Source organism: Morone saxatilis, unplaced genomic scaffold (genome assembly GCF_004916995.1).
Source record: "Morone saxatilis isolate NCDOM2014 unplaced genomic scaffold, NCSU_SB_2.0 Contig17, whole genome shotgun sequence".
Classification (NCBI taxonomy): domain Eukaryota; kingdom Metazoa; phylum Chordata; class Actinopteri; family Moronidae; genus Morone; species Morone saxatilis.
The window spans coordinates 1,404,209-1,418,065 of record NW_023339729.1 but is presented as its reverse complement, the minus strand read 5'-3'; the positions used below and the strand labels follow the sequence as shown (position 1 = coordinate 1,418,065).

Genomic DNA, 13,857 nt, shown 5'->3' with positions numbered 1-13,857 from the left:
TGGTGGAGTGATGGGCTCGCCACATTAACGGCGCCCATGAGCACTTTCTTGGGGTTAGGTTGCATTGCTCAAGGGCACCTTGGCAGTGCACAGGAGGTGAAACCCCACCTAATTTACGCTAATCGTAAAATAGTCCCAGTTTGGTTAGGTTTAAAAAAGATTATAAGTTATGTAACATACCTGACATTACTTAAGTATGCTACGTAAGTTACGTAATAAGAAATTGTTTACTTTTGGTTTTTACAGGACACTAAAAGCGGTCCGCTGGGTTAAAGTCCTGTGTTTATTTGAGCCATCCATCCACCCCATCACCTCCAAATGCAGGTGTTTATACTTGACTTCAACGGCAGGTGCGTTCAGAAATTACGCTACTGGACATATTTTGAAGCGAAGGGCCACTGACCAAGAAGCCATGGTGTGAATGAGACCAGGTTGCATGTAAACAACATATGTGTTTAGCTGGTGATAGGATATTGGCTATGTTTTTGTCAGCTTGTTTTAATGATTTTCGCCCCATTGAAGGCCAGACATTGATTAATGAAGCAGCTTAGTACAAACCACTGATGTATACTAAGACACACATTATGAATAACATACATATAAACACATAAACATTGACATATGCTAAAATAACTGAAAAGAGGCACCATATTAACAGGGTAAATAGACCCACTCACTATTACTTTATATAAGGTTCGTAACACTAAAATACAATCTGTAGAGTTATAGTAATTTCATTCGTACATTTCAGCTAAGTTTTACATCAATAAAGTAGCTACTGTGCATAAATGTATCAAGTGGTAGCTAATTGTGATTCATAGTTCTTTTGACTGTGATATGGCTGTTGAGGAGCGAATAGTTGTTTGCAAAGTACTTCAATCAGATTTAGATTGGTGTTTGAAAATGCTTTTGTGTCAGTAAAAAAGGCAATACCTTGTTGCTTATTTGACACCATTGGACAATGGTGTTTGAATGGTTTTTAGACCACAGAATCAAGAAACTTGATGAAGCATGCCACTCTTTAGTTGAGGTAAGAAGAAAGGAGGCCAAGGTTGAAGATGAGAGTCTTTCTCCTGGCAGCGGTAACAAAACTGTGGGTGCTGCGCCACAGTCGTTTTGAGTCTTTTCAGGACATTCTTTCTCTCCGCTAGTTTTTCCGAACTGTTTTTGGCTGCAATCTCACCAGTTGCCTTTTGGTTTGGAGATTTACATATGCCACATAGTAAATCGTTCAAATTATGGCAGACTAGACAGCCAATGTACAGCTAAACTGAATTCTAATGGCTCAACTGAATTCTAATGGCTTTTTAAAAGCGATTGCAAATAACTTGTCTCGAAATGGATGTATGAAAAGGTGAGGAGTCAAATGTGGCTGTTTCTTTCAACAGCGCTCTGCGGTTTGTTTCGTCATCCTGAAAGTTTCACTGTGCTGATTTTCTTTGGCAGCGGCTTTAAGCAGCTGGCAGGAGTTAAGAGGTTTCGACACTTAGCGGGTATTAGAAGTTGTGCTAAACTGTGTAATTTACAGTTTGACTGACTGTAAGTATCTTTAAGCGTTTATGTCTGTCTGGTGGTTCTCTGCATAAAGGTTCAGTTCAACACCTGCACTGTTATGGATTTTCACTGTGCAGATGTTCATGTGCCACACTCTGCTTTATATCTTCTCTCACTCTATATTGTGCCTAATGTGTTATGGTTTTGGCTATGCTACAGTACCTCCAATACACATGCTATACTTGAGATACTCTTTGTTTTTTTTGCTCCTCTAGCAATGGGGCCCAACAATGGTAACGTCAACTGGTCTGCCTCTCCTTCCAATGCTGCGAAAGGAATTTGCTGTGCATATTTATGGTCCCTACACAGTAGGCATGGGATAATATGAACATTTTATGAGATGATTATCTTGGCGGACTATACATGATATTGTTACGATAATCATGAAAATATACCTCATACTTCTAAAATGGCACTAAAACATACTTGAATCACTTTACCTTACATTTAGTTAAAAAAAACAAACATATATTTATTGTATCACAGACACCTCATCTCCCTGCTCTGTATTTTGGAACCTATACTATTTAACATTAAAGCCGAGTCTTCAGCGATGGTGACAATAATACGATTTTGGAATGACTTGAAAGATGTGGTCTCCCTTTTGTCCCCTTGTTCAAAATAAACCAGGAAATCAATATTGGACTGTATGATAGGGAGACAGGTTTTTCAAGTCATGTGAGGATATTCATGATTATCCATGTTTTTATCGCGCTAATATTACATATATTGTCCCATCCCTACTACACAGTGAATCCTAATGCATTTGATGACCTTCTAAACATCATCATCAGCCAGACATTTCCACATTCATGCTCCTCATTGGTTCACACCAAACGCGAAGCAAATTCTCGCCTTGCGTTTACGCTCACATTTACTTGTGGAATAATTTGTGTTTACTTACCGATTTGTATTTGTCAAGTCCGTCTGCAAGATGACAAACAAACAAACCATGGAGCTCACAGCAGCGCACTGGCCAGACTATGGGAGGTAACTCCAGAGTTGTGGGAGAATCATTGAGCTTGTCGGTCAGACACATTATTTGGGTTTATTTTAAGTGGCCAGAGAGTATTTTTACTTTTGTTTGCTTCCTTGGATCCGAACATTTTTTGGGGGAGTTCGTTTTTGTTGAGATAAGGACTCATTCACTTCTAGTATAAAAACAAAAGTCACATGAAAGAGTCATGATAAACTGTATGAGAATGTAGCAAAAGAAAAGAGCCAGAGTAAGAGATGTGGGGGCGCAATAGCAGCTAGTGTACAGTACATAAATGCACAATAATCCAGCAAAATTAAGGATAATGTCATTAGCTTAGTTTAAGCATTATGTTGAACTGCCATTTTTTACAGTAGCCCAGAACGATCAAACCAAACCCTGGCCTCCAATAGGGACGTTTTGTGAGTTTTGCGGCCACTGTGTTTTCCTACGTGCTTGGAAGGGGAGGGTGAAGCGAGCGAGTTGCAATCTGCCTCTACACTGCTAGATGCCACTAAATCCCACACACTGAACCTTTAATGGTAAAGCAAACACCAATTGTAATGTTAAGATGCAAAATGGTACTAAGATTGATGATGGTATCTTGCAGTACTTATGTGTTATGCTATGTATCCTCAAGGATCAATACAATTTCATAATATCTCCACAAGCTGTACAGGACAAGTGTTAAATAACAACAATGCTTGGTTTATCAGTGACAGGAGATATGAAGAATACAATACAAGCAAATATATCACCACACATTTCAGAAATGTGTGCAGGTGAACTTTTCAACCCGGTGGATGTCGCTGTGATCTCAAAGAGCTCTCTTTATGTATTCTGTAACCATGGTAAGCACTCACCAGGTCAAAAAGACTTAGGTCAGCTTTAATAATATCCTCATTAGGATGAGAGGGAGAGAGACAGTTTAAGCTGTTTAAGGGTCTTGAATAGGAGTCATTGAGACTAATTAGTTTCTATTCATGCTGTTCAACTCTGATTGAAAGAATGAAGTGGCTCTCAGGGTTTCTCTTCCATTCTGTACAACAGTTTTTTGTAAGTATCTTCATCAGTGCCATGTGAAAACCCAAGCCCAGCTCCTTATTACTCCTTTTGTTCTTCAAGTGGCAATCCTTCACATTCTCGCTTATTGTCTGCAGTTCAAAATTTGATTCAAGCTTCAGGTTGAACTCCAAGTTGACGGCTCCTTGTTGAAGAGTACTTGTTAAAAGAGTAGACCTGTTGTGATGGACTACCCCTATTGAATGAATTTGAAGTCTAGACCAGTTGAAGTGAGCTCCAAGGACAGTGTTGCTCTGTGTCTGTTGGATGTGTAATAAGCTGTTTGCTAAAAAGTTAGCCATAGCAGCTTGTGGCTGTGTACAATATCTGTTAGCTTGATTCGATGTTCATCTGCCCCTTTGTGGCCAAAATAAAATTAATGCAGCTATACTAGCTAGCCAGTGTAGATGATCATCTGGTTGATAAAGTGTAACTGAACCCCAAAATTCAGCTAGCTCCCTCCCTCCCAGCAAATGTAAAAATGTGTGTTTGAAGGGGAATGTTAACACCAACTAGAGTGATAGACTGCTAACCAAGATAAACAGCCATGAACAGCTGCTGCTCTCTGTGTCCATGCTGGAAACACAGAGAGTCCACTGGAGCTTTTACAGTCACTACAAGCATATTCATGGCTGCTTAGCTAAGAGAGACAGGGGTCGTGGAGGTGGGGTTGCTTAGTGAGGAAAGCTCCCACCACATATGTCACCTGCATCCAGATCAGCCAGTAGCGAAATTCAATTGCAATAGCTGGATTTCAAATGGGGTGGGTATGCATATTTATAGCATATTGAGTAGGATTCAAATAGTTTGCACTAAAATGTCAAAATTTGCAATCAATCAACAACACTACTACATACCCATATACAGATGTTTTCAGCTGGGGGAAGTGGTTTGGGTTTGAGTTAATTTTACAAGCAGTGTGATTGGTCTGTAATGCTGTTACTTGGAACATTGTTTCAAATTATTCATTAGGTGTATGGTTGAATGGTATTATTTTCTTTTGTACAAACTGATCAGAAAGAACAGTCTTTCACTGACCAAATGACTGAACTGGGTCTGGCTACTGATTGTAGTAGTACTGTATTGAAAGTTTGGTGAGGTAGAATACGTCTTTTTTTGCAACAGCTGGAATAAAATACCACCACTGTGGAACTAAAGGGATGGATTATGGCAACAAGATTAATGTCTGATTTACAATGTTGGGACAGAAACAAGACATTCTTATCAAAGAAGTTCAAGTGGATGTTGAACTGGATTATTATAGGAACTTTATGCAAACTTAAAAGACAGTAATTTCTTCTTACACATTTTCATCAAACTGAAGGCAACATAATGCTTATTGCACCTTGTCTTGATCAGCCTCATCTGTCTCTGACTCCTCTCTCTTTTGCTCTTCTTCCAGCTGTTTGAGATCACAGTGCCGATCACCCAGGGCACCAAGCCGGTGACCATCAGTGTGGCTAACCACACCCAGTGCAGTTGTCTGTCCAAACTGGATGTCTACAAACAAGTCCACAGCATCATCAGGAGAGCCCTGCCTGAGTAAGCACAAATACTCACAAACTGCAGACAGTTCTCTCATCTTTGCAAACAGTGTTCAGACCCCAAGGAGACCTCCGTCTACTTCTGGCTACTGTCTCCTCAGAGCTGTGTGTGTGTGTGTGTGTGTGTAGGACAGGAACAGCCTTTTCCTTTTTCCAGCAGAGGTGTTCTTATTGGCAACACACACACACAAAGAGTGTTTGAGTCTATTGTTACAGAGGTTGCTTCCTGTGATGTGTGTGTATACAGGGGGTGTTACTTTGGGAAACACTTTTCAGATTATCTCTTGATTAACTCAGCTGCACCATGAAATGTATGTATGTTCCTAAGTACATACCCACATAAAGCATGCTGTGATTTATGACCCCTCCATAACACTCTCTGACAGTAAGGATCCCACGAAGAAGTGGTTCATGGTGTAGTTCTTGGCCTGTGTCCTTTGAAAACAGAAAGATGCCTGTGTTTCATCATTTTACAGAAAAACTGATTGAAGCAGGCAGCTCAGATACCTTTAATATAAACATACATATTTAGAACCAGACTAGTTTAATATTGTATTTGGTTTGGGTGTTTTAGTCCATTAATTATAAAATGTAAATTGGTATCAATGCAAAGTTTATCCTGAGTGCACAGCAATGTAGAATACATCTCAGAGTGAGGGAAAAAGCTACTAGAATCGGTTGACAATGTATATGTTCAATTATTTAACATGTTAACAAATATTAATCTTAAATATTCTTCAATAAAGTTGTTTTCTAAACAACATAAACATTAATTTTAGATAAAGATCACTTAAAGGTCCAGTGTGTAACATTTAGGAGGATCTATTGTCAGACATGGAATACAATATTCATAGGTATCTTTTCAATAGTGTATAATCACCAGAAAATAAGAATCGTGTTTTCATCAATCGGTAATCAGCCGTTTTTATCTAAAGATGCCACAGGCCGCCTTCCATGGAGTCCGCCATGATAAATTTCCATGTTTCTACAGTAGCCCAGAATGGACAAACCTAAAACTGGCTCTAGATAGGGCCCCTGTAGTTTCGACACACTTTATGGCCAATTCTCATTCCCAAGATGTCAAATACAGATGCTTGCAATCTGCAACTTCACCACTAGATGCCACTAAATCCTACACACTGGTCCTTTATAGGTCCTTTATATTTGTTTTTGTGACCATATTTACTGAGCAGGACAATTATTTTTACAGTAAAAAAATAAACTATGTAAGAAGCACTGTATCTAAATGACCTCAACCATATCTTTGTATGTCTGAGCTGCTGTTACTTATCGGCCGACGCACTGTATATTTCTATTCATATCTTTAATATAGCTGATATCAGTCGATATATCTTCTGTATATAGTTATATATAATTAATGTAGAGGAAATCTCCTAAGTAAGACACTCAGTGTGCTCAGCTCTTTTTCCAGTCCCCTTCATTTGTCAGATCAGGTGAATGAGCGTTGTGATGAATGATGGTCATGGTCTGGTGCTGATGAAATCCAAGTAGATGTTACTAGAAGAAGCCCCTTTGTGCGTGTGTGTGCGTGTGGGTGGGGTGCGGTACACTACCGGAGAATAATGACCTGTTCAATATGGAATGTGCACTTACACTCTATGTTCCTTCACAATAAATCTAAACCAAGGAAAGACATTAAGGGTTAGCCAATAAAGGCTGTGTGTGTTTGTGTGTACATATCATTGGAATGTAACATGATGGATGAGTAATATAATGATCTGCTATAATATGACAGATGTTCTGTTAATGAAAAGGGGATTATAGGGATTTAGACAACTTCAGACTTTCAGATTGACTCATTAAACAGATCTTTCACTCCCCATGTATCTACAGTTTCATTCTTCTCACAGAGCTTTCTGTGGTTTAGTTTTTCTCTCTGGATCAGGCTATTTGAGGGGCAGGTCCGAGGAATCAAAAAGGGCACCAGAGTACAGAAAGTTGCGTGCATTTATGGTGAAACATTTTAGCCAAGGTTAGAATTAGCAACTTAAAGGGCACTTAATGTTTTTTCCACTGTAAGGGCACCCTAGAAGGCACTTCATCCTATATACATCGATTGCCCTGAATCTACCAGTGATCTGGATATTGTAGTGGCTTACAAAATCTACTTTAACAACATTAATTGGCCTTAATGTTATGGAGTGTGTGTGAGAGAGAGAGAGTACGATCACTTGTGATGTTAGAGGAATGTTGATACGTGCTGGTATGTGATATTATACACACATACACACACACACACACACACACACACACACACATACCAGTGGCATTAAACCCAACATGTCAGATCATGGCTGGAAAAGGAAACGCACTGTAGAGATTTTCACACCAACAAATCATCCAACATGTAAGAACACACACACAAGCATGAAGCACACGTATGTTTCACATTAGGTGAGTTAGAGTGAGAGAAACGCACCAGTCACACAGCAGCCATTTCTCCAAAAACCTCTCTCTCTCTTTGTCCTGTCCACTCTCCATCTTTTCCTTTCACATTGTCCTCTCAGCCCCCCATTAGTGTGCACGTCTGTCCGTGTGTCAGTGCCACTGCAGCTTTAATTGAAACCACAATGTCTCTTTTCATCGCCAGACTCTTTCACAACTTCAAACAATTTGTATGTCTCCAAACACACTGCCTGCTGTCTGTCTCTGAGTCCAAGTCAACGGTTCCTTAAATGCAGACCATTCTCACATTGTGGTGTTTGATACAACTGACTGTGTGTGTGTGTGTGTGTGTGTGTGTGTGTGCAGTATATTCAGAGGGAGTATATTTTTCTTGGCAGTTTGTGGAAATCCAAACAATGTATCTGGTTTCCGGAGTAAGTTTAGCATCAGACTGGAATTTGTTTTCAGTAACATTGATAATCAGAATTTTTTCACAGTATTGTAAAGTTGATTTTAATCAACCACAGCAATATAAAGTGACTTTGGAGGTAATGGTTTATAAAGCCTTTTGGGTTGTATGTGGGCTGTGCAGCCTTATCGCACAGCAGCTGACTGTCTGTGGCTTTAAGGAACTGTACGGAAATTATTGGGAGATTATGCACTTTTTCTTTTTGCTGAAGGGAGAGAGTGAGTTTTAGAGCAGGGGGTCTAATGTGTTTTTTTTTCAGCCTTTCTTTGTGAGATTTATTATATGAGAAAAATCTAATAGTTACATCAAAAAGTTGGCTTTTGTGTGTGCCACAGATAATAAAGGTGTTCTTTGGCAAGAGCACGACAGTTATTTGTTCTCTATAGTAGGGCTTTATTTAGCAGTTCTTTACTCAACAACAGAGAGTTGATGTTTTTTAACCATTTTGTTATGTTTACCATAAATATATTATTTTAGGGCACGAAGAAAATATTAATACCACCTTGCTTTACTATAAAATGATCATTCTTATATTTAGGGTTGTAGTCAACCAAAGAAAATCTAGGTTGACTGAAATTCTATCTACTCTAACAAATCGATTACACGGTGGGAAATAATTATCTGGACATTATTTCTAAGGTAACTAAATCTCTGACAGTGCACTGAGTTAACGTCCATTAGATTTTGCAGAACTTTGACCTGCCCTACTTACAGTTTTTTATGCAATGAGGGACTATAACCTAAATTTAATGTGTAGTAACATTTAAATTTACCTCCACCTAAGCACTGCCAAGTCCTCCGTATCCCTACGCTTCTACCTGTAGGTAACCCTCTAAAGTAATTTCTGGACGCACACAACTGCTGTAATGTTTTGATATGCCATCCAATCAGGTGATGTAGTATAAAGAGCGAGAAGGTTTGCATATAGAGGAGGTTGGGGTGGAGCGCATTCATATGACACATTAGCTGATTACTGACTGCTCATTTCTTGTAGAATTACTAAAGTTATCAGAGACATGTAGCAAATATGTGTATGATTTTTGTGCGTGTGTTGTCCTGCTGTTTCTTTAATTATTAGTTGCTCATGGCAAGTGTAGAGTGGAATGAATGAAATGAAATTTCAAAATCCACATCTGATGACTTATTTCCTGTTACTTTGATACTTGCATAAATTGAACTTGCCAGCTGCATTAACTCCTAAAAACCTATATTGCAATAAATACTACAGCAACAGGCAAGCGTGTTGCAGTCATCTTATCCAAAGCTACACTTGGCTACATGAGGCTATTATGATAATAAGAATCCACTGATCAGACAGCTGGAGGGCCATCACGACAGTCTTTTAGAAGTTTCAGGAATGAGAGAATATAAGAAATGGTGGCCCTGACATTGTAAAGAGCAGTCAGTGGGGAAGATGTGAGGTGGAAGAAAGACTGAAAGGAAACGTCAAAGGATGAAGAATGATTAAAGAAGAATGGGGAAAAGAAAACAGGAAGAGTTTAACTAGAGAAAACAAATACCAAGGTCATGTGGTCTTAACACAGCAAACAGCAGAGACTTTTCTCCACCTATCTGAAGTTGACCCCAGAGGCCTGTCTTTGATGGAGATGTTTATTTGTCCACAATCTGTGTCATTCCAGTCCCTAAATCAGCTCAACTACTTTAAACCGTATTCTATCCATTTACCATTAAAATGTCATGCAAATGCTTTTTCCAGTCTCTCTGTCCAAACATCTCAGCAAGCAGAAAGTTAAGAGACGATTCTACAACACTGTGATCTGTGTTGTGATGAAATTTTAGAACGTTCACTGCCACAACTTTTCAGGGATGTATTTGTATAGCGCCTTTCCATTCTCCGACCACTCAAAGCGCTTTTTACACTACGTGCCACATTCACCCAGCAATGGCAAAGCCCATCAAACAGAAACTAACTAACTAACGCATTTGCAATTTGGGGTTCAGTATCTTGCTGAGGAGCCGGGGATCGAACCAACAACCTTCCTATTGGGGGACGACCCGCTCTGCCTCTGAGCCACAGCCGCCACCCAGTTTTTAACTCTCACACATCTGTGTTTTGTATGTATGTATTCGTTGCTTTTCAGTCACTTTAAGGCTAAAACCCTTTGGTGGTGGAGCATAAGAATAAAACATTTTTTATTAAAGAATATTTGATTTCTAAAGCTGGATAAATACAGCATTAGAAGGCCTGCCACTGTATGTAAGCATTTCTGTCTCCAAACACATGACATGTGGAAAGTAGCAATCCCAGAGGTATCTTCTTTTATTTGAAATCCAAGAGATATCTCATTAAAGATAATATTCTGACAATTCCCTTTCCCTCCTGGCCATCTGACTGAAGCTGACCCAAGGAATCCTCTTTTGATTAAGGTGTTTACAATCATTAACATTCACTCGCATACAGATCTGAGGAATCCCTTCCAATCTTTCCAATTAAGTTCCCCGTTTTTTTGCCAGGCAACTCTTGAAGATCAGATAGAAAGAGATAATATAATTTTTTTGGCATTGATTTTAGTGTTATTTAGACTTTGCTATAGGCTTTAACATTTTGAAGGTTGTGTAGAATTAATGTCTGAGATTGGATTAGACTAAAGTTGGACCTGTGCAGTCAGTTATTAAAGAGTAATTTAACACCTACTGAAAAGCAGTGTTTTACTGCCCTCAGTTTCAGCTTACACTTTTCAAATAGAGCAGGTCTAGACCGAACTCTTTATAACATTATTTACAGAGACCCAACAGGAACAAGACACCAGAGCACGACTTGGCAACGGGGGCAAGGAAAAACTGCCTTTTAAGAGGCAGAAACCTAGGACAGACCCTTCGGCTCTAGGTGGGTGGTCATCTGCCTCGACCAGTTGGGGTGAGAGAGAGAGAGAGAGAGAAAGAGAGAGAGAGAGAGAGAGACAGACAGAGAGAGAGAGAGGTAATGACAGAAGGACAGACAGAGGAGAGAGACAAAGGTGCACAGCAAACAACAGTAGCAACAACTACACTAATAGTAAGTGACTGATGATAATAATGAAGAATGTGAAGATGATGACAACAACAACGATGGGGGACAATGAGCAGTAATTATAGTAATAATAGTAATAAATATAATAACAATAATATCAGTGATATTAGCAATGGGAGTCAATGGGAGTCTATTACAGGTTTACTGGTTTACCAGTACCATGGAATAGGATATTTCACATACCATCACCAAGCATCTAAATGCAATCACCTTACCATATACACCAGATGGGCCCACCTCAGACAAAACAGCCCTTATTTGTGTACATTTTGGCATACTGGTATCAATGAGATGATATTAATTAAGTTGTGACTGTGATTGGTAATATGTAGGTGGGCAGTACTGGCCTTTACAATATCTAAGGATAATGTATACTATATGATAAACTACAATGTGAAGGATCTGTGATTTTTCATTGCATACAGTAAAGGGGCCACCTCTGGTGGTTAACTATGCAATTTTAAATCTTTCTCTCTGTGTCTCTTTCTGTTAAAGGTGTCCAGTAGCCAACAGGACATGTCCTCCTGGTCAGACTTGGAGCAGCAGGCAGTGTCGGTGTGTCAGCATGACCACCAATGTGCACCACAACCCCCCTCCCCCACCACTGCCCCCTCCGAGGCCCTCCCAACAGCACCTTGGTGAGTGTTTGGACACGTAGAGGACGCTGTCATTGCTAATTTTTCAGGAGGAAAATCAACAATTACAGCTGCTGATAGGTATACAGTAGGTCTAATAGCAAGGAAGTTACCCTCAACTGCCAACAAAGCCAAGACTATTCAAGCAGAGTAGATGGCAGCTTTTGGAGGTTGTGTGTGTGTCTTTATTTTTCCATGTCCATAATACCTAATGTGTAACCTAAATAGATGCAATTAATGATGCAGACAGAAAAACGGCATTTACACTGTGATGAAATCAGCTGCATTCCTTACATGTACCTCTCTGAGCTCAATGCACTACAACCAATGGGAGCACTCATGTGGGTAATCTTTAACCAGCATTTTAAAGACTGTATACACAAGAAAACTGAAAGAAAATGTGGCCCACAGGTGGTGGGGAGGGCCTCATCTGTACACTGTAAAAAACTGTAGAGAAAACTCATTATTAACTCATCATTTCAAGACCGCTGTCTGCACTAAATGTTTGAGTTTTAAGTCAAACTCCAGTTTTGAAATATAGTAAATGTTTTGCTGACCTATAATCTTTAGTTGAGGTAATTTACAAAAGGTAAAAACTAAAATCTTTGAGTTTTAGAAAGAAAAAAAAAATCCACATTTCAGAAATTGTTCATAATGAGCTCTGAACCCGATTTTTCAGTTGCAAGTCAACAGTTGCAATTTAAAATATGAAATTATTATATATATATATATAGTTTTTCACTATAATGAGTTTACTTAAGAAATTTTGCAATGCAGATTTCTGTAACTTCTAAAAGATTCATGTTTTTCTGAAGAAGTCAGCTAATTGTAAACAACACAGATCTGCTGATGGCTCAGCTGGTTGCCTTCAAGCATCCAATTGGCAAATGTGATTCAGGGTGCCTTATTTAAGCAGCTTTAGCCTGCCAACACATTCTACTTCCTCTGCAAGCCAATTTGCACATGCACATAGAAGAGCATATAGGAGTGCTCTCATATGGCGTGTGTCGAACGCCATCCCTAGCACAAACAGGAAGCACCGTGTTGCAGTGCGTCAATCTCCTGGAGCTGTTCAGCCTTGTGGAGACAGCAGATCTGCACTGATGACAAATACTCTTTTGCTATTACTACCCAACGCTTTTACACATTTACAACAGCAGGGAGCATAGTCTTCTTATTTAGCAGGAAGTAACCTGAACCTTTTCAACTGTGAAGGCCAAGTGTTTTTCATATTAAAACTGATCATACTATATAAAATCTAGTTTACCATCAGACTTAAAATCATGTTTGGACACCACTATTTAAACTCACTTGAAGAGCCAAATTTCCAGAGCTATGACTCGCCAGGTAATGCCTTTATGCCATTATAATGAATAATTTCAGCCGCTGGGAAAATAGGACAGTGCTGTGAAGCGGGCGCGTCCATGCATTGCCACTATGCATCTAGTCACCGCTAGTGTGGGGTTATACATAGAGGCAGCTGTGTTGATGCATGATGTTCGGTGCTGGTGTGTTTTAGCCTTTAGGCTTTCCACATATGCATGTGGTTGGGCAAGTAGGTACAGAGCCATAGCAGCAAATATAACATACTTCACTGGAAACTACAGTTTTCTGCAGATGAACCTAACACACACTGTTAGCCATCTTTCTCCATGAGAGTCTTTTTGACAGCAGAATGTTCATGTGTTCTCTGAGGAGTATTTATGACTGCAGTGTGTGTGTGTGTGTGTTTGTGAGTTCCTCACCGTGTGTGTTTGGCCGGACTAAACAAATGAGAAACAAAAGAATGTGGGGACCCCAGAGAAGCAGATTCCACAGATACTCATGCATATCAATACACACTTACACTGTATACATTACAAGGCCAAAACAAATCATCTGTGAATGATAGCAGGAGATACTTGTAGTGTCAAATTATATTTCAAAAGAAAATTCAGTAACAAAAGCCAGAGTGGCTGATTGGGTAGTTTTAGAATGAATGTGAAGAAAATATGAGTTCTCATAAAATAATGGCTTTTGTTCATGAAATTTGCTGTGCAAAGTTATAACAAATGGTGGCAGACATTTTAAAGAGCTCCATGACAGGGAGATGAGCCAGACTACGCATATTACTACAATACAAGTAAATGTGCAGTGTGAAACATTCAGAAGGATCTATTGTGAGAAATGGAATATAATAT

General features: G+C 39.4%; 1 protein-coding gene across 1 annotated transcript in view; it reads left to right on the top strand.

The window, feature by feature from the left end:
* Window positions 1-13,857, top strand: part of vegfc (vascular endothelial growth factor c) — a 28,942-nt gene that overhangs the window by 14,838 nt on the left and 247 nt on the right. Inside the window, exons 4-5 of the mRNA XM_035659494.1 lie at window positions 4,995-5,134; window positions 11,538-11,680. Of these exons, the coding sequence (XP_035515387.1) occupies window positions 4,995-5,134; window positions 11,538-11,680 (283 nt within the window). The remainder of the gene's footprint in view (window positions 1-4,994; window positions 5,135-11,537; window positions 11,681-13,857) is intronic.